Source organism: Pituophis catenifer, unplaced genomic scaffold, assembly GCF_029215685.1.
Source record: "Pituophis catenifer annectens isolate HBS135680 unplaced genomic scaffold, rPitCat1.0.hap2 SCAF_1, whole genome shotgun sequence".
NCBI lineage: Eukaryota > Metazoa > Chordata > Lepidosauria > Squamata > Colubridae > Pituophis > Pituophis catenifer.
The window spans coordinates 60,279,882-60,305,762 of record NW_027256881.1 but is presented as its reverse complement, the minus strand read 5'-3'; the positions used below and the strand labels follow the sequence as shown (position 1 = coordinate 60,305,762).

General features: G+C 41.1%; 2 protein-coding genes across 4 annotated transcripts in view; both read left to right on the top strand.

The window, feature by feature from the left end:
- The window catches only part of TMEM63B (transmembrane protein 63B), an 85,412-nt gene extending 69,581 nt beyond the window's left edge, over positions 1-15,831 (top strand). Inside the window, exons 12-25 of one of the 3 annotated variants that reach the window (XR_011599741.1) lie at positions 106-239; positions 1,018-1,155; positions 1,429-1,582; positions 2,903-3,009; positions 3,670-3,756; positions 5,501-5,566; positions 6,490-6,652; positions 6,802-6,907; positions 7,899-8,066; positions 9,496-9,611; positions 10,874-10,957; positions 13,121-13,245; positions 13,579-13,839; positions 14,030-15,831. Coding sequence is in view for 2 of the 3 variants with exons in the window: in XM_070932471.1 (XP_070788572.1) it covers positions 106-239; positions 1,018-1,155; positions 1,429-1,582; positions 2,903-3,009; positions 3,670-3,756; positions 5,501-5,566; positions 6,490-6,652; positions 6,802-6,907; positions 7,899-8,066; positions 9,496-9,611; positions 10,874-10,957; positions 13,121-13,245; positions 13,579-13,693 (1,563 nt within the window). In the remaining variant the exon portion in view is untranslated. Of the gene's footprint in view, positions 1-105; positions 240-1,017; positions 1,156-1,428; positions 1,583-2,902; positions 3,010-3,669; positions 3,757-5,500; positions 5,567-6,489; positions 6,653-6,801; positions 6,908-7,898; positions 8,067-9,495; positions 9,612-10,873; positions 10,958-13,120 lie in introns of all 3 variants that reach the window. The other 2 variants (XM_070932471.1, XM_070932473.1) reach the window with 2 other exon arrangements.
- Positions 15,832-24,102: 8,271 nt separating this feature from the next.
- The window catches only part of CAPN11 (calpain 11), a 51,280-nt gene continuing 49,501 nt past the window's right edge, over positions 24,103-25,881 (top strand). Inside the window, exon 1 of the mRNA XM_070932470.1 lies at positions 24,103-24,209. The gene's annotated coding sequence lies outside the window, so the exon portion shown is untranslated. The remainder of the gene's footprint in view (positions 24,210-25,881) is intronic.

Sequence of the window (25,881 nt, the reverse complement as noted above, 5' to 3'; positions counted from 1 at the left end):
TCTTGGGCAGATTACTGAGGAAATGTGATATTGTTATGTGTTGGGCTAATGATGTAGGATACCCACTTTGGGACTAAGGCTCTTGCTTTGTGGATATTTACGCAGGTGGAAGCCATTGAGTATTACACCAGACTGGAGGAGAAGCTGAAAGAGGACTACAAGAAGGAAAAGGAAAAGGTCAATGAGAAGCCACTGGGCATGGCCTTTGTGACTTTCCATAATGAGGCCATAACAGCTATGTAAGTGCATGGAAGTCAGGGTGGAGAAACTTTTCGCTTGCAGAAAAGAAGAAGGTGGGAAAACATTAAACTAGACAAGCTAAGATCCCCAATATCTTAGTCCCTGAGATATTCACAAATAAAGAAAGAGATGGTCAGCAGTGAGGACAAGTGGCAAGCCCACAATCTTGGGTTTCTTATACATTTATTTATGTTTGATTGTTTTTAGATTGTTACATAGCTATGTTTATACCTCACCCGGAGTTATATCTGTGTGAGCTAGATAAATGTGCTAAATAAATAAATAAAAATGGCAAACCCCAAGTGTTGCTGCTTCTGAAAGAAGCATCAGAGAACGTATCTAACACTCAGTGGGAAACCCATCTTCAGTAGAAATATCTAATTCCCCCTTTAAAAGCATCAGTGCTATGTCATTCTATAATAGATATGTGCATTAATTAGTCCAAGCACAATTGGACATAATTGCAATTTCAAGACGGTTTTGAATTCTACAATCCCGTTTACAATGGTCCTTAAACCTGTTTGCCAGTTTATTTCATTGACTTAAATCTGAATGGGAGGAAGAAAAAGGAAGGAATTGGAGAGGGATGATGTTGTTTTTTACACACCTCCAGACTTCATGATTTTCTGAAGTTCTCTCTTAAATCATGTTTTTTTTTCTTTTTGTTCTAATTTCTAACAAAATATTTTAAATGGGTTGATAGCTATTGTTATATCACAAAAATGTATAAAGGCCTTTGATCGCTTCCTTATCTATTCCCTCTCGACTTCCTTCCAGAATCCTTAAAGACTTCAATGCTTGCAAATGCCAGGGCTGCAAGTGTCGTGGGGAGCCCAAGTCTTCTTCTTGCAGTGAATCTCTCCATGTTTCAAATTGGGCAGTCTCCTATGCACCTGACCCTCAGAACATCTACTGGTAAGTTGGCCTAAAAAGGGGAACTCAACAAGTCTTTGTGCTTCTTATAGGTATGTTGAGAGTGCCAATAAGAGGAATCCATCTCCTGGAACTTTAGAAAGAGCTCAGGCCATTGGTAATATTGTCAGTGAACAGGCAGGCTTTTTAAAGCGGGATTCAGCAATAAAGAGGGTGGCCTTTAGGATATCATCCTAAAATGCAGTCCCACCTCCCATAATTAGCACTGGATTCTTCCACACTTAATAGAGGTTCTTCGTGTTGTCTCTCCTCCAGGGAGCATCTCTCAATACGTGGCTTCTTCTGGTGGATCCGCTGTCTGATCATCAATGTGGTGCTCTTCATCTTGCTGTTCTTTCTCACCACACCTGCCATTATCATCACCACAATGGACAAGTTCAATGTCACTAAGCCTGTTGAATACCTGAATGTAAGATCTTGACCATACGAGACTTATAATGAAGATCTACCCTTGTCCTGCTAAGTTTAGGGCAAAAACAGCATAGCTATTTCAGCATAGTTCTGACACACAGACACCTTTCGGTAGATTTGAGCCTGATCTTTCAGTATCTGGCTTTTGAAAGGAAAACGGGGGAAGAACCTGCCAGAAGTCAATACATAACCATTGCAACCAGTGAAATGGCAAGGATACGTAAGGAAATCTGTATTGTTAGTAGTGATAATCAGAGTTAAAGAACTGCAGGAGTTGCTTTTGGCTGATATGTTAGTGTTAGCTAATGGGTCATAAATATAATCCTACTAGTGATTTTTAAATTGTTCTTGAACTCAGGAACTATTATCAATGATAAATAGGCTCAAGCTGGTTTAGCAATATATGTGGAACAATATTATCATGCATCCTTTAACTTTCAAGTATCAATGAACATATATGCTTTAAGTTCTAATGTGCTGCATTAAGAGCATTTCAGTGGAGAACGTTATCATTCATTTGCTGGAGTTTAAATAATTTAAAGTAGGCTTGGGAATTCTGCCAGGTCCTCTGGACTGAATCTGCTTTGCATTTATGGCCGTTAAAATCCCAAAACTGTAAAAGATCCACACATTTTACTGGATTGCAGAACCGATATATTGATTTTCTCCTTTTTCTGAAAAAAAAAAAAATCATGTGTTTGAATTTAGATCTTCGTCTGTTTGGTTCTATAACTCTAAAGTGTTGTTTATATAAATAAGCATAGTTCACAAGTAGAGTGGGATCCTAAAATAGGAGATGCCCTCATATTTTTCCAATAGACAAATATAGGAACTGTTCTGATTCATACTATATTTATTTTATTTATTTATTCAATAAATAAAATAACTATTTGTACAGATAAGTGCACTCTATCCTCCCATCGTAATTTGGGAGAATAGGTGCTGTTGGAATCAGTTCTGCGTCCTTGCACCTGATTTTAGAAGGCAAGTACAAGATACTATATCCCATCAGCAAATTTGAAAACCTTGTGTGTAAGAAATAGAATATGGTTTCAATGTGCATGCAGAAATCGCTTCATATTCATATGTGGAATAAATTTGTCACCCAAAGTTGGAGTTCTTAGATATTTTATGGCTCAGGATTTTGCTTGCATATTGTGAGAGGGGAGCTAAGACCTACAAAGTTATTCTGTATCTTCTGATTTGTCCTTCTAAACTGGGACTGTGAATCACACTGCGGAAATTCCATCTAGAAATGTAGTGGTCCATGTTCTTCTACAAGTTGCTTGGTGAATTATTGTTTTATCTTTCTTACCAGAACCCTATCATCACCCAATTCTTCCCTACTCTGTTACTGTGGTGTTTCTCTGCTTTGCTTCCTACAATTGTGTATTATTCAGCATTCTTTGAAGCCCATTGGACTAGGTAAGATGGAAAATAAAATTTGAAGTTATTCAGAATTTAACTCTTGCTTATTATTTTTCTTCCTCTCAACCACAAAATCATACTCTGAATTATTTTTTAATTTAAAATTATTTTTGTGAACTTAGTACATTGTGTATAACCTCTGAAAATAAATTTAAGAGAGGTTGTCAATGTTTCTTCAGTTCTACTATTGGAGTAAATAACAAGATAATCTTGGGCATATTTTGAAAAAAGAAAAAAAACACAATTGATCTATATGTTGAAACATGGTTTGTTGCAATACTGTGTTCAATCTATACCTGAAAACTCAAAATGGAGAGTTTTAGATATGAAGTAAATATATTGATAATAAGATGTTCGATTCACAAGAAGTCTTTTGTGTATACTCATCTCTTTATATCACTCATAAGATAACTTGAAACTCAGCTCTACATCAATATTATTAGTCTTTCAGAAATATTTTTTCTTTAGGATTTGCTTTTTAAGGATCTTGCTCTGTTGCTTAGCGTCATTATAATGTATATTTATTATGTGCCACTGTTTCAGTATTTTACTCCTCTTTATTTGTATTGTGCATTGCACAATTATATAGAACAAATAATAGTATATGAGTAAATCTTGCATTTCACCATCATATGGCTTTTCTTTCTTTCTTTCTAGGTCTGGAGAGAACAGGACAACCATGCACAAGTGTTACACATTCCTCATCTTCATGGTCTTGTTGCTGCCATCACTGGGCCTGAGCAGGTAAATACTAGAGTATTGAATAGCAAACAATATAATCAATTTTACTTATATTGCTATTGTCCAAACATTTTTTAAAAAATCAAATCTCCCACATTGATCTGAAGAGGTAGAACTGGAAAAAAAGCTGTGGTAGCGCAGTGGTTAGAATGCAGTATTGCAAGCTAATTCTGCCAATTGCCAGTAGTTCAATCCTCACACGCTCAAGGTTGACTCAGCCCTCCATCCTTCCGCGGTCAGTAAAATGAGGACACAAATGTGGCACGCTATCCTCTGGGAAGAGAAACATAAGGTCCACCAGTACTTCCAGAAGCATTTTATCAGATGGGCACTACTAGACATTTGGGTTAAAACTAAGCAATGTAACTATATGGAAGTTCCGAATTGGATATCGACACTGGAGATGTTCACACACCCAAATTTTATTAAGTCAGGAAGAGTAATTACATATAAAGATCTGTTAAATGAAAGAGGAGAATTGAAATCTAGGAAAACTTGAATGAAGAAGGAATAGAACTTGAATGGTGGGTATATCTCCAGGTACAATCAAAATACATGAAAGACAGAAAAGAATGGGGCATAAAAACAGAGTTAACAGAATTAGATAAAATTGAACTTAGTATTGATGTAACCTTCACAGAAGAAAGCACGTACATGTTTGATATGTGATAAATAGTATAAACTTGTATAGCGATAAGGAAGTGTATTTGTTGCAAGGTAAAACTTGATGAAAATGTTTAAACCGGAGAAGTCAAACCATGTCCAATGTTTTTAATTTGTATTATTAATAAAAAAACTTTTTAATTAAAAAAAATGAGGACCCAAATAGTTGGGGCAATATGCTGACTATGTAAACCATTTAGAGAGGGCTGTAAAGCACTGTGAACTGGTATGTAAGTCTAAGTGCTATTGCTATTGCTATTGCTTAAAAAAAGTAGCAGAAGATACTTTATAATCTATTTAGCAACACATTTCCACAATGTGTTGCAGTTGGTCACTGTTTCATGACTTTGTTTCAAGTCAGCTAATAATGTCAGCCTTCCCAGACAGACAAACAACAACAGATGAGCTACTGTTACTTTATTGTAAATCTACATTAAAGGAATCTTGCTGATCTGAAAGTACATATCTCAAGCTTTACTTAAGCCTGAGAAGTTTTGGAAGGTCCCATCCTTTTTCTAAACAGGTGCTATGGAAAAAAGAAAAACAAATTGGCCCAAACAATAGTTCCTCCTCAGGAGGAACTTCTTTTTCAAAAGTTGACAATATTTTGGATTATCAGGAAAGGCAGGCTGCTAAATGAAAAACAGTCAAAATATCGGATAATTTTCATAAAGGGATGGGTAGCAGATTTCCTGCAATTTCACAGTGGCACCCATTAAATGTGGGTGTAATTTTGATGATCCTGTTTTTTATCCTGGGGTGGAAGCTGACAACTTGAAGCATAACAGAGATATGGAAGAAATACAGTGGTGATTAGGGGTTTTAGCTTCAGACAAGATAGTCTTCCTTCAAAGTGAGAGATGCCAGAAGTTTGACTAGTTTTCTTAGATGTTTTCCTAATTCACTGAACTGTAAGAAAGGGGAGGAAGCACAGCATAATCAGACTTGCAAAATTTTGTAATAGCCTATTTTAATAATAATAGTAATAATTTAGCCTTCCTGTGGAGTTAATTTTCTTGTCTGATCCATATAGTGGTGCTGACACTTGATAATTACATCTTTCTTACTATATTTCTTTGCCTAGTCTGGATGTGTTTTTCCGCTGGCTCTTTGATAAAAAGTTCCTGGCTGAAGCTGCCGTAAGATTTGAGTAAGTCTTAAAATGTTTTAAGAATACAGTACAATACAATAATAATAGGAATTATAGTATTTGCTCTTTTCATATCCTGCTTTCCTCAAGAAGCATCTTCCAGGGTAGCCAGTCTACCTTAAGCAGTCAAGGAGGAGCCATTGTTATGGAATACCATACATTCATTGTATGAGGTGTTATAGGATTTCCTCAGCTCCCTCCTCTGGAGGGAACAACTTCTTTATTTTTACAGAGTGCATCTTATGTAGCATTTTTTTTTTATTAATTAGTGACCACCATGGAGATAATACCTAATCAACTTCATCCTAGGTGGAACATATCAGGGCAATCAAATCTCCCCAGTATCTGATTACAATCCTCACTTCCCCCCCCCCTTTTTTTTTTAAACTATCTCATGCAACACTTACTTTTTTCATCCTCCCAGTAGCTATTTTTCCTTAAATTGTTGAAGGGTGTATTCTGAGTATAAAGCATCTATGGAAAGTCAAGATGGCTCTGTAAACAGAGGTGTTTCTAAAAACGTTAAAGAACAAAACAGAATTACTGTATTCAAACACATGGCAACATACATAATTCCAGGCGCTTCAGATGTAATAGCATTGTAGTATGAATTAGATAATGGACAGCTACAGAAAACACAGCAAGGTTTTAAATTTGCCGAGAAGTTTCCATGAGTGGTTTTGTTATTCCCTTTGTTATTGAGGATGATTTTTCCCCCCAGTTTCCCAGGCTGGTCTACACTCATACATTTCTTGCTGTCCTCGGTGATGTAATTTAGCTTTTGGCAAGTCAGCCGAGGTCAGCTAAGTGCTGGCACCTGGTGTGACAGTATATTCACCTCTGCATTCAAGGTTGCTAACCATCATCCTCATATCCCACTGTGCTCAGATGGCCAAATTGCTTTTGCCTCTCTGTTTTTCCAGATGCGTTTTCTTACCTGACAATGGGGCCTTTTTTGTGAACTATGTAATAGCTTCTGCATTCATCGGAAACGCCATGGATTTGCTGCGGATCCCCGGTTTGCTTATGTACATGATTCGGCTTTGTCTTGCCCGCTCAGCTGCTGAACGCAGGAATGTCAAAAGGGTAAGTCAGTCAGGCAAGGGAAGAGCAATGCCTGTTATGTATCCAAAGGCTGAGGTAAGTGTAAAGTGGCTATCACCGAAAACATGCAACAGAAAATCTTCACTGGGTTTTTTTTCATGTGCTCATAGGAATTCTGTGTTCTTTTTTAGCATCAAGCTTATGAATTCCAGTTTGGGGCTGCTTATGCCTGGATGATGTGTGTCTTCACTGTGGTTATGACTTATAGCATCACATGTCCCATCATTGTTCCCTTTGGTAGGTATTATCACAACTTCTTGGCTTTCTTGTTTCCCCAAAAATAAGCCTTCCCCAGAAATATTTAAATGCATGCACAGCCAGTCCCTGCCATTTCCTCTGGTTAGGGTTAGGGAGACAGAGCTGGAAATAGGGTAAGACAGCAAGAGGATCCCCGTTTTGCTCCACATACCCCAAAATAATAAGACCTCCCTGAAAATCAGGCCAAACGCTTATTTCAGGGTTCAAAAAAAAATATAAGACAGGGTCTTATTTTCAGGAAAACACAGTAGCTAGTAGCATATTGATAGGTAGGTGTATGAATAGCCACATTCGTCTTTATCATGGATCATTAATGAGACTTTGGATTTGGGTTATCTTCTCAACTGCCTTTTCTGAGTAGAATTTGTGCATCCAGTAAAAACCAGTAGAGAGAGATTGCTGTGGGACTGTGGGTACCAAGAAAACAGGGTGAATAACCCCCATCCATTCTTGTGACCTGCAAGACTATTTGTCTATGGAGATTCTCAATCATCCAGGTCATGGATGTCCCAAAGTTGCTTTTTCAAGAGGCAACTGGACTTTCTGGTTTTTCTTTGAAGACATTTTGCTTCTTCTTCAGCTCTTGAAGAAGCTTCTTGGATAAGAAGTGAAATGTCTTCAAAGAAAAACCAGAAAGTCCAATTGCCTCTTGAAAAAGCAACTTTGGGACTGCAAGACTGTTATGATCTGGGACTACAGGAGGGCCTCTGGGGATGGAGTTGTAGAATGTCAACCTGAGTAGTGGCATCATAATAGTGTGTGATCGAGGAGGGGAGTTGCATGTTTTTAATCTAAATGTTGTATTTATGCAATTGTAGTCTGTTTCAAGTTGGTTTTAATTGGAGTGTAAATAAAATAAAGAAAATGCATTGATTTCTTCTGGTTGATGTATCTTCTAAAGAAAGGGATGCTCCCCAACCCTTACTTAATTAAGAATCCAGTTAATACATTATTTTCTCTCCTCTCTTAGGTCTGATGTATATGTTACTGAAGCACTTGGTAGACAGATACAACCTCTATTATGCTTACCTACCAGCCAAACTGGATAAGAAGATTCATTCAGGAGCTGTGAATCAGGTGGTGGCGGCACCCATTCTATGCCTCTTTTGGCTCCTTTTCTTCTCTACTGTGCGCACAGGTGAGACAAATTAACAGGGACTAAATTTTGTGGGGGTTAGGTTTTTATGTCCACCATCGTTTCTAACCTATATAGTACAAGCAACATGGTGAGCAGCTATACTAGCAGTGTAAACAGAGCCACCTTCTGATCTTCACAAAGAGAAATTGAAAGAGCAAATTGATTCCATTATTCTAGTGTCTTTTCTCATCTGGTGCCTTCTAAATGTATTTGGTCAACTTGCAACAGTCAGCTTGGACTACAACAGGTATCCTTCACAGGGCCAGAAATGTCTGGGCTGAGAAAGGCAGTAGTACATTTGGGAATTAGGATATATAAAGAAACAAGGTTGAGAGGAGAAAGAATCTGAATTCAAACATCATTGCAGCATGCTACTGCAAATCATAGGCCCAGTTGATTTATCATCCATCAAGCCAACATGGCAATTGGGTTAAGGAAAATCTTCCCCAAACAGTTAGGGATCCATAAGATACCATATTTACCATTTGAGAAACAAGTATTTTTGTTTTCCACATATTTTCTACATCTGTGTCCCAGGTTACCTTCAGATGTTGTTAGACCCAGATGTTGCTCAGTGTCTTCAGCCATGTCCTGGAGTTCTTCCTCTGTTTTAGAATGTAGTGTTTGAACTTTTGTAAAATAAAAGCAAAAGAAGCAAACACAGAAGATTCAGTTGTTGATATCCCTCCATCCATTTCTCTTGAAATACTGCCACCACTTTTTTCCATTTATATTGAGCTGTAGGAGATTAAATAAAACATTTATTTAGGTTTGCTTTTTGCCCATATAGTATCACTTCTGATTATATTAAAGGCCAACATAGAACATAGAATAACAGAATTGGAAGGGACCTTGGAGGTCATCCAGTCCAACTCCCTGCACAAATAGGAGTCTATACCATTTCAGTCAAGTGGATGTCCAGTTTCTTCTTGAAAGCCTCCAATGAAGAGGCAATCCCAATATCTGAAAGCAAGCCATTCCATGGTTGATTGTTCTGTTAGGAAATTTCTCCAGAGTTCTAGGTTGCTTCTCTGCTTGATTAGTTTCCATTCATTGTTTCCTGACTTGCCTTCTGGTGCTTTGATAAATAGTTTGCCCCCTTCATCTTTGTGATAGCCTCATAGTTCCTGCACTGTTAATGGAGTCCTCTGGAGGTTTGTTATAGAGTTGCTATTAGACTTTGTGGATCACAAAAAAACAATTTTGGAGAGGGGGGAGAGATTCTATTGCTTATTGAGCAGTAGGAGTCTATGATCAAGAGAAACAGGAATGCCTAGCTGAAATGAACTGTACTTTCTGTAGCAGGGAACAGCAGATTCCCCTAACCTTTAGGCCACACCTGCTGTGAGAGAGGGTTGAATTAAAGTCACTAGCAGGGTAAATCAGATTCATGTTGGGTAGTTTGACTGTTGTTATCTGGTTTCCATAGGATTCTTGGCTCTCACGTCCATGTTTACTTTCGTGGTTCTTGTCATCACTATTGTGATCTGCCTTTGTCACGTCTGCTTTGGACACTTCAAATACCTCAGTGCTCACAATTATAAGGTAACATTCTAAAATATATTCAGGGGCGGGATTTGGGATCAAGGAAGATGTGTGAAATGCCTCAACGTTTATGTGCAGTTTTTATTAACTTTTTAAATTACATGTTTGTTTTTATGGTCTGTTTTGTCAGTCTCACAGTTATTTGCTTAAGATATAAATATCCTAAATAAAGGAGAGAAGCATTTCTTGTATACTCCTCTACCTTGTATTTTCACTGAAGCAGAGAGGGGAAAAAGTGTAAGCTCGCAGTTTTTTTGTTTTTGCCATCTTTATGCTCAGTTGGAAAAATACTAGACATCCTGTCCCTGCTGTTTCCATTTGCTAGAAAAAGAGAAAGACTTGCTGTTTCCACTGGGAAATTAAGAATCTTTTCGTGTGCAGTCTAGAAGGTGCACTTCTGAGGCTTCTTAAAGGGCAGGAAAGAAAAGCAGTGATGGGTTAGCTATGCATGTGAAGATTGAACAATCCCTGTAGAGAATAATACTGGCATATCAACCTCCTGCATGGTTCTTTTATTATGGGAGCCCTGCAGGAAGAAACTAGAAAGAACAAATGCTAAATAGTCCAGAGTAGATGACGGGAAAAGTGGTAGAAAGAATTTTCTATTTATTACTTCAATTTATACAGCCCATCCATCTTGCATTCTGGACAATAAATATAGAATTAATAAAAAAACAAGCATCAAGCGAAAAACAGTGTCACAATCATAGTGCGGTCATAAAATTCTGGCAGCTGAGGACACTTTCAGCCAACTCATTTAAAGATAGTCACATGTCTCTGTGCTGAAATGAGTAAAGTGACATTTGAAATTAGAGAACAAGAAGATAAACAATATTATAAGATTATGGGATTTATTTTACCAATGGCTAGATAATAAAACATGGAAATGAAATATGAAATATAAAATGAATGTTAGAATATAATATGGGAAAATAATTTTCTTTGGAATGATAATACCATTGTTAAATGAATGACAAATGAGAATAATGATATAAAGATATATATCAGGTTGATAATATGAGAAATTAGATAATTAGTAAAATATTATTATGGGGAAGAAACACAAGGGATTTGTAACCGACCGACACACTGTTTGAAATTGTAATGGATGAAGGATGTTTTATGTTTTGTTTGTTTAAAAAATAAAAAAAAAATTGCAAAAAAAATAAAAAGATAGTCACATGTCTCCAATCTGCAGACTGCAGACTTGGGGAATGAAAACTGGCTTTGCTGTTATTTCATGGCACACTGTTGTCTTCCAGATTGACCACACAGAGGCAGATGCTGTGGATGGAAGAGAGAATGGGCGGCCTGCTGCCAGTCAACCTCCGGCCCCTAAATCAGCTGTGAGTCTCCAGCTCCTCCGCTTGCCCTCTGCCTCACCAGATGTTCTGTGTCCTCTTATGTCTGACTTTGGGGAGGAGGGAGAAGCGTTTACATATTACCTTTCAGGTTCCCCCCTGGTTGGCTACACACAGGCAGCATCAAAGGAGAATGGGCAGGAAACAGACTTTGTTACTGGCCTTGTCTGAAATGATGGACCCGCAAACCTCAGTTTTTGCCCCCTTCCCAGTGCTGTTTGTTCACTTTCGGGCCTTTGTCTCTCAGCTGGACAGTGAAAGTAGACTGGTCAGTGCCCCCCCTTTCTCTTTTGCTTTGTGGCTCTAACACATTGGCATGTGCTCTAAGTGCTGCAGAAAGAGCTGAGGCCATCATTTCCCAGTGCAAAGTGGTTTTAAGTGGAATGAGAACATGGATTCATTAGAGGCTTTATGGTTTGCCCCTTCCCTGTGCCCCAGATGCCTGAATTATCCAGAACAAAAACTGTGGGAATGTGAAGGGTTGAAGTCACGCCATGGAGAGTATTATGTACGTCCTCTTCATGTGGCTCCCAAAAGCTTAGAAAAATCTTCCAGACAACAGCTTTATTTTATGTAACTTGTAATGGATAGATTGTCATTTACTAACCCTAGGGAAAATAGAGAGGAGATTACTGTAACTGTGATCATTTACATCATCATCCATTTTTTCATTGTATTTGTTTTGTAAAATCCTTTCAAATCTTCCATGCTGATCCAGAACCCCAGGTGCACTCTAGTAAATATACAGAGCTTCTGTACTTCTCAGTTTCCCAGTTCTAAAAGCGAAGGAAAAACAGTTTGCATCATACTTTGACTTGACAAGTGTCCCGTTAGACCTATTACTGCCATAGGACAAGGATATTTCTCTCTCTTTGCTGTTGCCTATTGAGAATCAGAGGCATGAAGTTTCATTGATAAGGAACTAGGAGATGTTGCAAAAGCCGATCAAACCATTGCAAATGAAGCAAGGTTTGAATGGCTGCTCCAATATCAAAGTGTGGAGATGTTCCTGCTTTTGTTGTAGAGGCATTGGAAATACTTCCTATTTTGGTGGTTTTTCATTCATTTGCTTAAAAAAAAAAAGACCAAAAGCAAAAGGCCCTGATACAGAAGCACAAGGCAGGCAAACTTTGGAGCAAACAGTGGGGTTGTCATGTAGCTATTTCTCACTATTGGATGTCTCAGAAGAGAATTTGTGACCCTCCAGATGTTAATTAAAGCTCCCAGCATCCTTTATATTTTGCAGTGCTTGGGGTCAGGGTGTGTAGTTGTTGGGCACTGTAGTTCAACCATACCTGGAGAGACACAGATTCCTCAGCCTTGAGTTAGGGCCATCTTTAAAAAAAAAGTGAGGTCATCCTTAATAAGAAGTCAAGTGTGACATCTCAGGCACAACTCCAAACATCATCTAGCACAGTGATGGCGAGCCTTTTCAGCACCGAGTGGCCAAACCGGAACACACATGCATGCACATGCATGTCCCCGCACCGGAGCCCTGGAAGCCCGAAGACCAGCTGGCTGGCATGCGCATGCCTATTTTTTGGCTGGTTTTGGCCATTTTGGGGGGCTTTTTCAGGCCGTTTTCTGGGCCATTTTCAGGGCATTTTTCAGGCTGGAAAATGCCCTGGAAACGGCCCGGAGAATGGCTTGAAAAAGACCTGACAATGGCTTGAAAAAGGCCCCCAAAATGGCCCAAAACAGCCAAAAAACAGGCATGTGCACACCAGCTAGCTGGTCTTTGGGTTCCCAGCGCTCTGGTGCGTGCACATGCACCGCACATACACGTGCGTTCTGGTTTGGGCACTCAGTGTCGAAAAGGTTGTATGTGCACACCGGAAACCAGAAGAGCAGCTGGTGACGCCACCTGTGTCCACAGAGAGAGCTCTGCGTGCCACTTCTGGCAAGCGTGCCACAGGTTTGCCATCACAGGTCTAGCATTTATAACATAAGCTCTGGTGTCACTTAGTCCTTCTCCCCCCCTCCCCCATGCTAAAGAAAAACATTATGTGGGGTTCTTTTTGATGCCAGCATGATTGCTCTCAAGCTTCCATCTGCATGGCAGAGCCATCATAGTTTGCCTCCAGGTTTCCCATACAAGGCAGAAAGCTAACGGGTCCTTCCCTCTTCCCCTTTCTGTCCACTCCACAGAAATACATTGCCCAGGTGCTACAGGATTCTCCACCAGACGGTGACACGGCTGAGTCCGAAGAACAGGGGTCCCAGGACGAGGATCTCATCAACCCCAATGGCATTAATGACACAGATTTCCAATCGTGTGAGGACAGCCTGATAGAAAATGAAGTCCATCATTAGGGATTGTGGGAAAGCACGAGGGGGCAGGGGAGTCTTGAGAGTTGACACGGCTGCTGTGCACTGTATGTATATGTATGTGTGAATGAGCAATAGAAGGAAAGTCCAAGGGGAAGAAGAGCAGCACATGCTCAGCACCAACCATCACCACCTCCCATTCACTTGGCTGTTGCATTATTGCTCATTCCAGGGTGGGGCGAAACCATTTGACTTTCATTCTCTGTCTTTCCTATCATTTCTCCTCCTTCCCTCTCCCCCTCCTCCGCCTTCTCCTCCTCACGCCCCACCGAGAGTAGGAGCAGAAAGTCTCTGATAAGCTACCTGCCGTTCCCACTTTCTGAAGCCCTTCAAGTCCAAGATGGAGTCAAAGGAATGGCTTTGCTACTTCATGGTGTCAAGGAGAGGAACTGAAGCAAGGACATCAGAAGATTCTAATGGCAAGAATCTATTCTGGCAGAGAGCCCATCCTGCCCTGGACTGCTACCCTTCTCTAGAACTCTAGAGTCTCAGACACTAATAATGAATTAGGTTCCAATGAGGACTGAGCTTTAATCAAGGTACTGAATTTCTAAACTAAGATTATGGGTGGCTTTGAACCTGGCAGGAACCAGTGGTTCCAGCCAAGCGGAGCTGTTTTTAATTGTGTATAAATTTCCTACTTGCTTGTGCATCAGCAAGCATCTTATCTCAGATGGCCAAGATGCAACCCTATGATAACCTTGGTCTTGGTCACTTGTTCTCTCCAAGGCTGGCTGTAAATAAGCTATCAAGAGCAAGAGGGATTGAATGGAAGAGGCCATCTGCTGCCATGAACACAACCCAATGAAGGCCACAATTGGAGAATGCTGTCTAACAGCAGGTATCAATGAACAACTGCTAGTCACCCCTGTAGCTCTCCTGGGGGGAAAGTGCCTGTTTCAGGGTGAGAAAAAGGGCAGGGGATTTGCCAGGAGAGGGCTCAGCAGGAGAAGCAGCCCCTCCAAGTATCTCTTCCACCCTGAACGTGGAACAAGGCACAGTGATTTGGGTTCTTCTGCAGCAACTTTGCACATTTGTTTTACCTTCAAAATTGACTAAAACCCTGCTCTCTTGTCCCAATTTCCCAGAAGCGGGAGGAAGAGAAGGGTTGGTTTTCTAAATTTGTAACTGGGAAAGGTTTCCACCAAATCCCCAAGATTGTAAGGTTTTCCAGCTCATCCATTTGCACCTCAGACCCTTGCATGAGGTTGCCTATGTATTCCATAAGAGGCAGCTCAGCTGCTTTACTGATCCCACAGCCTTGCATGGAACTCTTAAGGAACCATCTTACAACTCAAGGGTTGCATCTCTTGACCTGCTTCTCAGGTGGGATTTCAGCTACTGGGCCTTTTCCTTCAAAAGTTGTTTTCTGAGGCCCCTCAAATAAATCTGTTTAGAATAGAGATGAGGCAAAGAAAGATCAGAATTTGCAGATAGAGACCCTGCTTTTTCAAATGGATTTTATGGGGAGGGAAAGAAGCTGTTGTTTTCCCCTCTCGCCTCTGGACTGCCTGGCATATTGGCTAAGGTAAACCAACACTCTTGAGCTGAATGCCTTTTCTGAATGAAACCTAGACAGAAGGATGTACTTTACTGCTAAGCGGTCTTAATATTTTGCCTTCTGTCCTCTGCACAACTCTGCCTTTTGCCTGCCAGAATCAGTACATGGGGAATGCTACCAATGTTACCGAGAGGCAGAGGCCTTATCCATCTTTTCAATGGAGGTGGGTGTAAATTAATTCACTTTGATCTTTCAGCCAGAGGGGCTTGAAGCTTTTTAGGGAGGTGAGATAGCCAGGTGGGGAACAAGAGTATGGAAACTTGCCACTTGGTAAATCAGGTAGTCAAGGACAAGTACTGAAGATTAGGCTTAGTCAAAACGGTGTAAGCTACCCACGGTCAAGAATCCAACTGAGAAGCCCTTTGAGTCAGAGAAAGAGCTGGACTTCCCATTTCCCTTAAAGGAGGAGAGATGAAAGTTTGAAGAATCCCTTTTCACCCCTTGGAAGCTGGACCACAGCTTGTGGTGGGGTTTCTTCTCTGGAACTTTCCTAGATGTTGGTAGGGAGGGGTAGAGGAGCATGAGCGCCTCTCCTTCGTCCCCTGCTGTCATGGCCACTTTGTGCAACAGCCACTCTCCTGTGGAAGTTGCACGTGGGATTTTATTTTAAGCATTTGTTCCCGGATGTTTCTTCAATGCTGTCTAGAAATAGTATGTGTTCCATGCCAGAGTTTCCTGTCCTGGTCCCTTGGCACCATATTCTTAAAAGCCCAGTCCACCAAGGCTGTATCTGCATCAGCCCCACAGCTTCCATCTGGGAACACGGAGAGAGATCTGACATCTGTGTATATAGAGCTGCGGTGCAAGGCTGGCTTCTGCTGGTGGGGATTGGGTGCAGATCATTGGTGTCCCCCTCCTGCAGGGAGCTCTGTTCTAACTGGCACTTTGTCTGTGTAGAGATGTGTATAAATACCCTGTACATATTTGTGTAAAAAAGGAGAAAAAAGAGGAACTTATCATATTTCCATGATGTTTGTGTCTGTGTGTATATATACATATATGCTCCCTAAAATTGGGTTGGAAGGAAGACACAAGATTGACCGCTGTTTGAAAAGCAACAGGCAACAAACAACAAGGTTAGGATGCACAGATTGTTTATTTTATTTATATGTCGCCCATCTCACTCTGGAAAGTGACTCTGGACAGCATTTACTTTAATGAGGGAGAAGCACTTTTATGTTAGCAGACTACTGGGAATTGCATTTCCCTCCATACTGCCACCATAATACTGATTCAACATTGAGAAGCACAATCTCACAATGAGGTGGATTTACCGTCATCAAGCTCTCTCTAGTGCTATACTAAACATTTCTTGGATGTTTTTTGCAAACATTTTTATACAATTGGAGAGAGAAGAAACAGCTAGCAGTGCATTTCCTAGAAAGAAGAATGCCAGTATCATTCTCATAAATGAAATGTACTCAAACTAAATAGCACTTTATATTTTGCCTCTCTAGACAATACATCCTGATATATCTTTTCTGCCATTTAAAATACAAAGGGGTGGGGGAAGGAGAGGGAAAATCCTTGACAAAAAAAAATCCTCCTTTTCATAGCGTGATGGAGTAATGAGCATGGAAGAAAAACTATTTGCTAATACAAAGTAAATACAGAATATGTTTTTCCAAGCATGGTTTCGAGGTTCTATCTGCTTTCTCCAAAATGCTCAGCATCAGTAATGTATTGGGGAAAAGAGAGGCATCTGTCTAAAGCCCACATCCCCAAACATTTGCCCTTCCTACAGCAACTGAAAGCTAATGTAGATCTCTTATTACTTGACAACTATGTAAATCCCAGCTTGGGACAAAACCAACACAGGCAAAATAGGCTCTTGACTTGAAAGTACGGCTAAAGGAACCAAATCTTTTATGGGCTAAAAGGCTCTGGATGTCTGCCAGCTACAGTATGAACACAACACTCTTTTGACTCTTTACCATTGCTGTCTGTTGCTTCCTAATCTTGCTGCCAACTGGCAGCAACTGGATCTGGATGAGATGGCAGTGAAATGAATTCATCTAAGCAAAAACACCGAAAAAGGTTCTCGGGATGAAAAGACAGCTGCGCTGGATAGGTGGGAGATTGTACACAGCCCTATTCTAAAGTAAACACAAAGCAAGATTAAGGAACAAAAATAACACAGGTTTACAACTGCTAATTCCAATTTTCTCATATAAACTCAGATGCATAGAAAGGGTTTGGGGTTTTGTTTTTAATGTCATTCTTTGCAACAAGACAGGCAGTGAAGATTTGCTCCTCTTTTTGTCCCCAAGTCCCAATATTTTTTCTCCGTGTATTCTGACTTGCAGAGGGGCCATCAAGGAGAGCTGCCTCCATCTTTTGTTTCTGAAGCCCTGGTGAGAACCAAGGTTGGAGCAAGTGATATCTGGCTATTATAGCATTTAAGGCATTCTCACTTCTTTTCACAATCCTTATGCTCTTGTGAGTATAAATACATACATTCATTTGTTAAAGAGTCTTCAAGCTCTGTATATATTCATGGCATGCAATTCAATTGTATTATTCGCCTTTGTTTTATTTAGATTATATAGCCCAGAAGGGCAGCACTTTGCAGCCTTCCTCTGAATAATAATCCCAATTGCCTCCCATTAACATAATACAGTCCTATACATCTCCTAATTATCTATTTAGTAATAAATTTAGTTAAACTCACTTGCAGATAAATAACTATAGGAAATAAAGTTTAAAATTAATCAGCCTGCATCAGGAATAAGCTAATAGAGAATTATGGGCTATATATTCCCATTGTAACTTTAAAAAAATATTTTTACCGATGGGATTTTCAGTTCTAGGAATTCTGGAGAACTGAATAAATTATCAGTTAAATATGATAGACACCAATTTAGATGACTTTAGAACAAATACATGGAACATTAGGCTTTCACTAGCTACTAGAATAGAATAAAAATTAGAATAGAATAGAATAGAATAGAATAGAATAGAATAGAATAGAATAGAATAGAATAGAATAGAATAGAATAGAATAAAAGAATTAGGAATAGAACAGAATAGAATAGAACAGAACAGAATTCTTTATTGGCCAAGTGTGATTGGACACACAAGGAATTTGTCTTGGTACATATGCTCTTAGTATACATAAAAGATACATTTGTCAAGAATCATAAGGTTGATGATAGGAATCATACTAATTGATGACTCTTCAACCTAGGTAAGAAAAAGATCCTAAATCAAAATTCATTTCTGGTGAAAACATGAACATGGAATTTTTTAGTAGACTTGGACTTCTTTAGTAGACTCCCATGCAAGTATTAACCTGATCAAATGCTGCTTAGCATTTTTTGAGATCAACTAGAATTAGCTTAGTGCTGCCAGCAAGATCGGTTGGTGTCTCTTTGCCCTGCTCAAGGGACAAGCAGTATATTTTAAATACCAGATATAGAGAGAACAGAGGGAGAGAGCTGTGATGGTGTGATGAGTGATGAACCATATGCTACCCTCACATGGTTAGCCATAGAGGAACACAATAGGTTAGCTAGAATTAGAGGTACCAGACTCCGGCTGCTAAACTCAGGATTAATGGTGCCAATATTTAAGTTTTTATCTTTGCGGCCATCAGGATTTTTTTATCCCAAACATATATATATTAAATTTAGCAGATGCTTCTGGAGATTATTTTGGAAGTTGAGCAACAGTTTAGAGCAGGGGTCTTCAAACTTGGCAGCTTTAAGACTTGCGGACTTCAACTCCCAGAATTCTTCAGCCAGCATAGAATGGTTGGAGAATGGCCAGCATAGAATGGCTGGCTGGAGAATTCTGGGAGTTGAAGTCCGTAAGTCTTAAAGCTGCCAAGTTTGAAGACCTCTGGTTTAGAGCAATACTAAATGCAAACGTGTCGCAATATAGGTTTGTTAGCCTGCAGACCCCTTTTCTGGACGCTTATGCTAGCCTGGAATGGATATTATTCTGGTATGTGTTTCCAAGGTCCGAATTTAAGACTGCACCCCAACTACATAAAATCCGTCCTTTAGAGTCGTGTTCAAAGTATCTCGAGTTGACGATGCAATTGTGGGTAACCAGAGGCCCGTTCGTGCCGACAGAGGGAGCCCGAGAGTTACAAGCTGGTGTGGTTGAGCTTTGTTACAGTCACGGCCGAGATTTGGAGCCTTTATTGGCCGAATCGGAACTTGCTGAGTGACTCAAAAGGAGGCTTCGTTCTTCTTCAATCGCCGTCTGAGGCTACAGTTAACGAGGCGGGAATTTTTTTTAAGTGAAAAGCTGGAATTTGCCTGCAACTTCAGATTCCGTCACCCCTTGGAGTGCAACGAAGTTCTTGCAGAGAAAAGGCGCTTCGCACTGTGACCTACTACTTGAAGTATCTCAGTGCCCGGCATTAATTAGAAGAAACAAAGGCACAAAGCTCTATAGCAGAGGTCTTCAAACTTAGCTTTAAGACTTGTGGACTTCAACTCCCAGAATTCTCCAGCCAGCAATGCTGGCTGGAGAATTCTGGGAGTTGAAGTCCACAAGTCTTAAAGCTGCCGAGTTTGAAGATCTCTTCTATAGAGCTTTGCCCGCCCCGTTACCCTCCCCGGTTTCCCTGGGTGTGGCAGCGGACTGCCGCAGTCAACATAGCTGAAGCCTGACTCAAAGCGGGGGCCGAGATTCCCGAGAAGGCCACGGGGTTCCTCCCTCGCAGAGGAGACTCTTAAAGGCGCCGGAAATTGCCTCCCATTCGGGGCTGCGCTCAGATGGACGGCCGCGTCGCCGCCTTCTTGGACTCGCGAGGGGCTGCTGGCCATCCGGGAAAGCCGCCAAATGCGAAGACGCGTATCTCGTGCGCACAAAGTCAGCCAGTCTTGAATTTAAATCCACTCGAGCCGCATTAATAGCTTTCCCAAACTCTGCCACACGAACCACCGTCAACCTAACAGCTGAATAGTTATTAAAGATTAATTATGGGTGCTAATGAGTTAATTACCACAACTCATTATATTATCCTACTGGTTTTAATGAACACCAAATACGCTCCGCTCACCCCCACCCCCGCAAAAAAAACAACAACTGGATGGGAGTCAACAGGCTCAGACTTAACCCAGACAAGACCGAGTGGCTGTGGGTATTACCTCCTAAAGACTATGTCGATTGTCCATCCTTGGTTGGGGGGGGGGAAGAGAAATTGTCCCACTCAGAACGGGCTCACAATTTGGTTGTCCTAGACTCACAGCTAAGATTAGAGCAACATCTGAAGCTGTGGCTAGGGGGACCTTTGCACAGGTTTGCCTGGTGCACCAATTGCGACCCTACTTGGATCAGGAGGCTCTCCTCACAGTCACTCATGCCCTTGTCACCTCACGGTTAGATTATTGCAACGCGCTCTACATGGGGCTACCCTTGAAAAGTGTTCGGAGACTACAGTTGGTCCAGAACGCAGCCGCGCGAGCTGTCGTGGGTGCACCCACATTACACCAATTCTCCGTGATTGCACTGGCTCCCTATTGGTCTCCCGTCACAATTCAAGGTGTTGGTTATTACCTTTAAAGCCCTACATGGCTCAGGGCCAGGTTATCTTCGAGACCGCCTTCTACCGCATAGCTCCCAGCGACCGGTAAGATCCCACAGAGTTGGTCTCCTCAGGGTGACGGGCCCGCAGGGGAGGGCCTTCTCTGTGGCTGCCCCGGCTCTCTGGAACCAGTTACCTCCTGAGGTCTGGACCATCCCCACCCTATTGGCTTTCCGAAAAGCGGTGAAGACCTGGATTTTCTGGCAGGTCTGGGGCCATTGATCTCGCTTTGAGATCTGACGAGATCCGGCCATGAATGGTGTGAATGGGTTTTAATGTCTTTAATGTTTTTAATTTTTAAGTGTTTTTAAAGTTATTTTTTGAGTGTATTGTGAGCCGCCTGGGTCTTCGGAGAGGGACGGCATATAAATTGAATAAATAAATAATAAATAAAACTCCCAAATATCCTGCAATGGAATTCATACAACATAGCTGGAGTCAGTAGTTACTCAGCTTAATGTTCTGTATGCACATGGGACACTTAAAGAAACAAAAACTGAGATGCAAACAGCTACAACACTAGCAGTAAAAAAAGGACAGTGATTGTTACACCATGAAAAAATAACTTCGTACATTGGTGGTGACTGAAATAAAAGAAAGAAAAATGGGAAAAACTAGTTAAAGAAAAAGATTTATATACTAGCCATGTAATGTCAAAATACAATTTTCACATATCCTCAAGCTTATTAAATCTACTATAGATCATGTTGAAAAATATCACTTCATCTTCATACATTAGGATATATTTTCAAAAGCAGGTAATAGGATTCATGAGGAATCAAAGAGTCTAACTTCTTTCAATTCACACAAGATTATTCTCTTTATAAGTGTCCAAAGATCTAAATGCCAGATTGTGTGGCTACAAAGCCCTTTCTCCAATTTCACATGAAACAATAGAATTGTGATGTTTTGGAATCCTTTGCTCACTTGCATTGAGTTATCCTCAGTTAATTGTATGTAAGCCAAGTATTGTCAGTGAACTTTATTTTCAAAGGAAATCATATTTTTAGATATGCACTGTTGCTGTTAAAAGTATTTTGGCTCCAACAATGGAGATTTTTAAGAAGAGATTGGACAACCATTTGTTTGAAGGGTTCAAGCAATAGTTTCCTGCTTAAGCAGAGGATTGGCCTAGAAGAACTTCAAGGTCCCTTCCAACTCTGTTACTCTGTTAAGAAACAATATATTCATACAGCAAATTCACATGTGCAGTAATGATGATTTGTTTGTTGATTCAGATTTAAGGACTAATGCAGAACACGAAATCCAGCTGGGCAGATCTGCAACCCACCACTCCTCATCCAGCCAAGTCTCAGGGATACATGCCAAGTCTATCAACTCATAATTAAATCATGAACAAGACTAATGCATGTACTTATGGTTTTTCTATAGTCTCCATACCACATTTATATGGGTGGTGTTTTGTGATACTACCAGGGGCTCCAGCTTCATTAAAAGCAGTAGGATTTTGAAGCGCACAGATCTGAAAATATATGACTGCCGTGTCTGATTTGCTAATTTTGCAATTTATGTACTGAATATATTTTAAGGACTTAAGCTTTGGGTGAGCTTAAACTACTAGGGAGGTAGAGTTTCCAGTCCAACCTCACTCAACTACATTCCTCGGTTTATTTTCCTAAATCATGTAACTAAGCAGCTCTTCTCATCACCCTTGGATATGTAAAATGACTGTCCACAGACAAACCAGCTCTGCAGGCACCAGCTTCCATATCTGATAAAGCAGGTTTCCTTTAGATATTTTTTTTAATCCAATGAAGATACACATATGGACATTTGGTACATACCATAGCAATAACACATAATTTGCAAATTCTCCTGAGGTGAGAACAATAGAAAAGCAAGGGGGGATTAGCATAGTCATCCCAAAAGCAAGATAAAAGTAGTGTTTCCTTTAAATCAAGCTAATCTGGTGACTTTATGGACTTGTCTATCAGTTTTGTTGGCCTTAGTATAGAAGCGGATGTACCACTTCTACATTTTTCTCGGTTTCTTTTTAACCACCCAATCTAGGCATAGCCCTAGCATTCATTATCTCCCATGCAAATACTTGTGTTTGCTTATTATCCTTTCATTAGTTTCAGTCCAGACAAAATCAGTCATGTGTTGCATTTGCTTATGTTAATAAGCAGGAACAAGGACCACAACTGAAATTTATGTTCCAGTAAGAGCCAAAATAGATAGGATAGAAAAGAATAGAAAACTTGAGAGTCTGCCCTGGGTCACATTGGATCATATACTTTGTATACCTGGAGCAGTATCCTATATCAAAGGAAACTGATTTAGGAGTCCTTGACCCACAATGGAAGACACAAGTATAAAATGAAGTTGCAGAAATGATGAAGCTGAACTTGGTTAAGGAAAACATGACCAATACATTTTGAAAAGACTGGAAATTTTATATAGACATTTTGTTAGAAGAAGAAAAGATTGAATAGGTGATTTTCAGATTTGGGCATTTAAAAAGGTTAAAGAGGATGGGGGGGGAATATAAAATGGTGGCTATTTGATAGAAAGAGAGAAGGCATGTTTTCTTTTCCTCATCATTTATCCCCTTTTTTCCTTCTTTTGTTCTGTATACTTTTATTGTGTCAAAAAAAATCTAATTAAAAAGATATAGCCATCTTTTCAGTTTCAAAGTTGCTTCTGTGCAAAGTATCTAAGCATTGCAATGGATCACTGACTTTTGAACAGTATTCATAAACACGCCCAAAGGAAAATGCTTCTTTTCAAAAGGCCCGGAATGTGTGTGCAAGCAAACAACGAAACTCTTGGCTAGAAGGAAGTTGGCTATTTGTTCTCCTTTGAATAAGAGTGGTACACCTGCCGGTAAGGAATATATTGAACTGGATGCAGTTCCACCCTATTGCCCTGAATCAGAGTTGGCAATATACAACCCAGCCCCTTTCTTTTGTGATTCCGGAAGCCCTCCCCACCACTATTGTTGATGCTCAGCAAGATGATTTCTCACTATTCTGAAGCAGAAAACACACCTGTAATGTATGCCAGTCGAAGTGCAAGTGCTAAAGCAGGCATGCCATACTTAACAAAAAAACAAAGACATCTTTCTCTGGGGGTGGGGGGTGGGGGGTGGGGAATGAATTTGGGCAGGGGAATAAAATCCAAACTCTGTCCATTGTCCCACCATGTACCGATCTCACCCTTAACCGTTCAGCCACGCTGGAAACCTTAAGGACTCCAATCCTTGGAGACAAAAAATGATGATGATGATGATGATCCGTCTCCCTCAAAGAGAAGCTCCGGTGATTTGGGCAGAAATGCGGAAAGCCTTGAGGTGTAAACTTGTGACTTAAAAAATACCTCGCGGTAAAATCAACGCGAGATCGTTCGGCAAATTTGCAGCATCGCTTCATCGTCCGCCCCCCCCGCCCCCCTCTCTTCTGTCACCTAGACCGAATGTGGTCCAAGTCAGATCAAATCGGTAGGTGCCGATTTACGGGTTGCGTGGAGAAAGGAGGAGGAGCCGCGGCGCCTCCTTCTCGTCCTGCCCGACACCAATTTTTTGCAGCGGCGAAGAGGCTGCACTCAGCGTGAACTCTCCCAATCTGCCACAGCGGCGGCGCCGCCTATAAATTCCCCGCCCCCCAGCCGTCCCCCCCCCTCCTCCAGCCCAAGCTCCAGTGGACCCGCCCGCACATTCAGCCAGCTAAACCCCACCCTCGTAGCCCGGAACTTGGAAGAGCAGCTGCTGCGCTTAAATTCGGAGGCGATGTGCTGGGCGTAGGGAGGGTTTCCGAAGAAGCAGAATTGTGGCCTTGCGGAAGCCGGCGGTAAGTAGATTCCAGTGAGCGGCCCTTCTGTACAATCCGATTAAGGCTTGGTTTCATTCGGGGGCGATGGGTGGGGGGTCGGGGGCGCAGTTTCCTATTCCAGCGCTTTCTCTGCTCCGCTCTTTCTTATCTTTCTTTCTTTCTTTCTTTGCTGCAAGGCCTTGAGATACCGGCTGTGCCAAGTGCCCTCTCCTGCTTGAGCGGGAAAAGCTTCCGCTCTTCTCCAGGACTGGCCGCAGAACAATCTTGGTAGCCCCCCCCCACCCCCGGGGACAGCTGGCCAGAGTTGGCCGCTCCGCAGATCGTCACCCTACTACTGTCTCATAGCCGGGTGACCGAGATTGCGGGCGCGCCTTTGCGCCCGCAATTAAGACTCCGGATCTGTACGGTGAACTGAGTAATGCAGCTCCAATCCGCCCTTTGGTGAAAGGTGCGCTCGCGGTGTTTTATGTAGGTGTGGGGGTGATCTTTTCACCGGGATTACTATCTGTGACTCTTAGTCTGTGTAGCTGGAAGCTGGACTTGAGCGGCTGCCAAATTAGCGAGTAATACTCCTGGAAGGCCTAACCAGGAATAAATAAACAGGAGGAGTTAGTTGCCTTAAGTTTTCCAGGACGGAAAGCTTTGCTTAAAAGTTATCAGTCCCAACCAACTCCACCCTTAGTCCACAGAGTTTAGCTATGCGGCAGTGTCTTGCCTGCTCTTCTCTCTGCAGTGATGGGGTGATGAAAAATTGGGTTGGCAGTGCAAAAGGGCAAGAGGCCAGCTTGGGACCTGTATCTGATTGTAGATGATGAGGTTTTGGATTCTTTTGAAAGGTCTCTGAGGTAAACATCTTTTCATGCTGCTCCTCAAAATCCTCTTGATGGTTTGATGTTGCCATTTCCAAGTTGGCTGCTTCTGTATATGCTGAGCCTGCAACTCCAAATTCTTGGCCACAATGGTGCAAGCCTAGCTCATCCAGGGGGTGCCAATGTGGGGAAAAATGCTTTTGCATAGAAGCCTGTTTGATTTGTTTTCTTAATTTATTGGGACACTTTTTTCCCTGCGCTCGTTGTGTGGATACAGTAGAATTTAGAGTCTCTTCATGTTATTTACTGATTCCTCTCCTGTAGATGGATGCTTTGATAGGGGAGGTTCAGGCTAGCAACTGTGCAAAATTAAATTTTAAGCATTTTCCTCTTACTATCGCTTCTGTTTCCCCACCCTTTCAAAGAATCCTTTCAATTTTACTCAAAATGCCAAGAAAGAGCAAAAATTAATGCTCTAACTCGCCTGCTCTAGACTTTGCAGTAACCAATATTCTTCCATCCCCAGTCCATAGCAGAACAAAATCAATTTTTATCTGCTGTGGGGTTTTTTTTTTACAATGGATGATATTAATGTTTTTACGTTGTAAGCCACCCAGAGACATTGGATACAAGATGAACGGCAAATAAATTCCATAAATAAATTTTTATACACACACAACACCTATCCATTTCCTTAATGTTTTGTATTTTAGGCTATTCACAAAAAAAAGTTTCTGCAATTTCTATGACGGGTGACAAAAAACCCTGGAAAACCTTGGCACCAACAAGATGTGGTAATTCCTGCAAATGAGGCAAATGGCTACCCATATACAACATGGAATGGCAACCTTTTTTTTTTTTAAGGGTCCACTTCTGTAGTG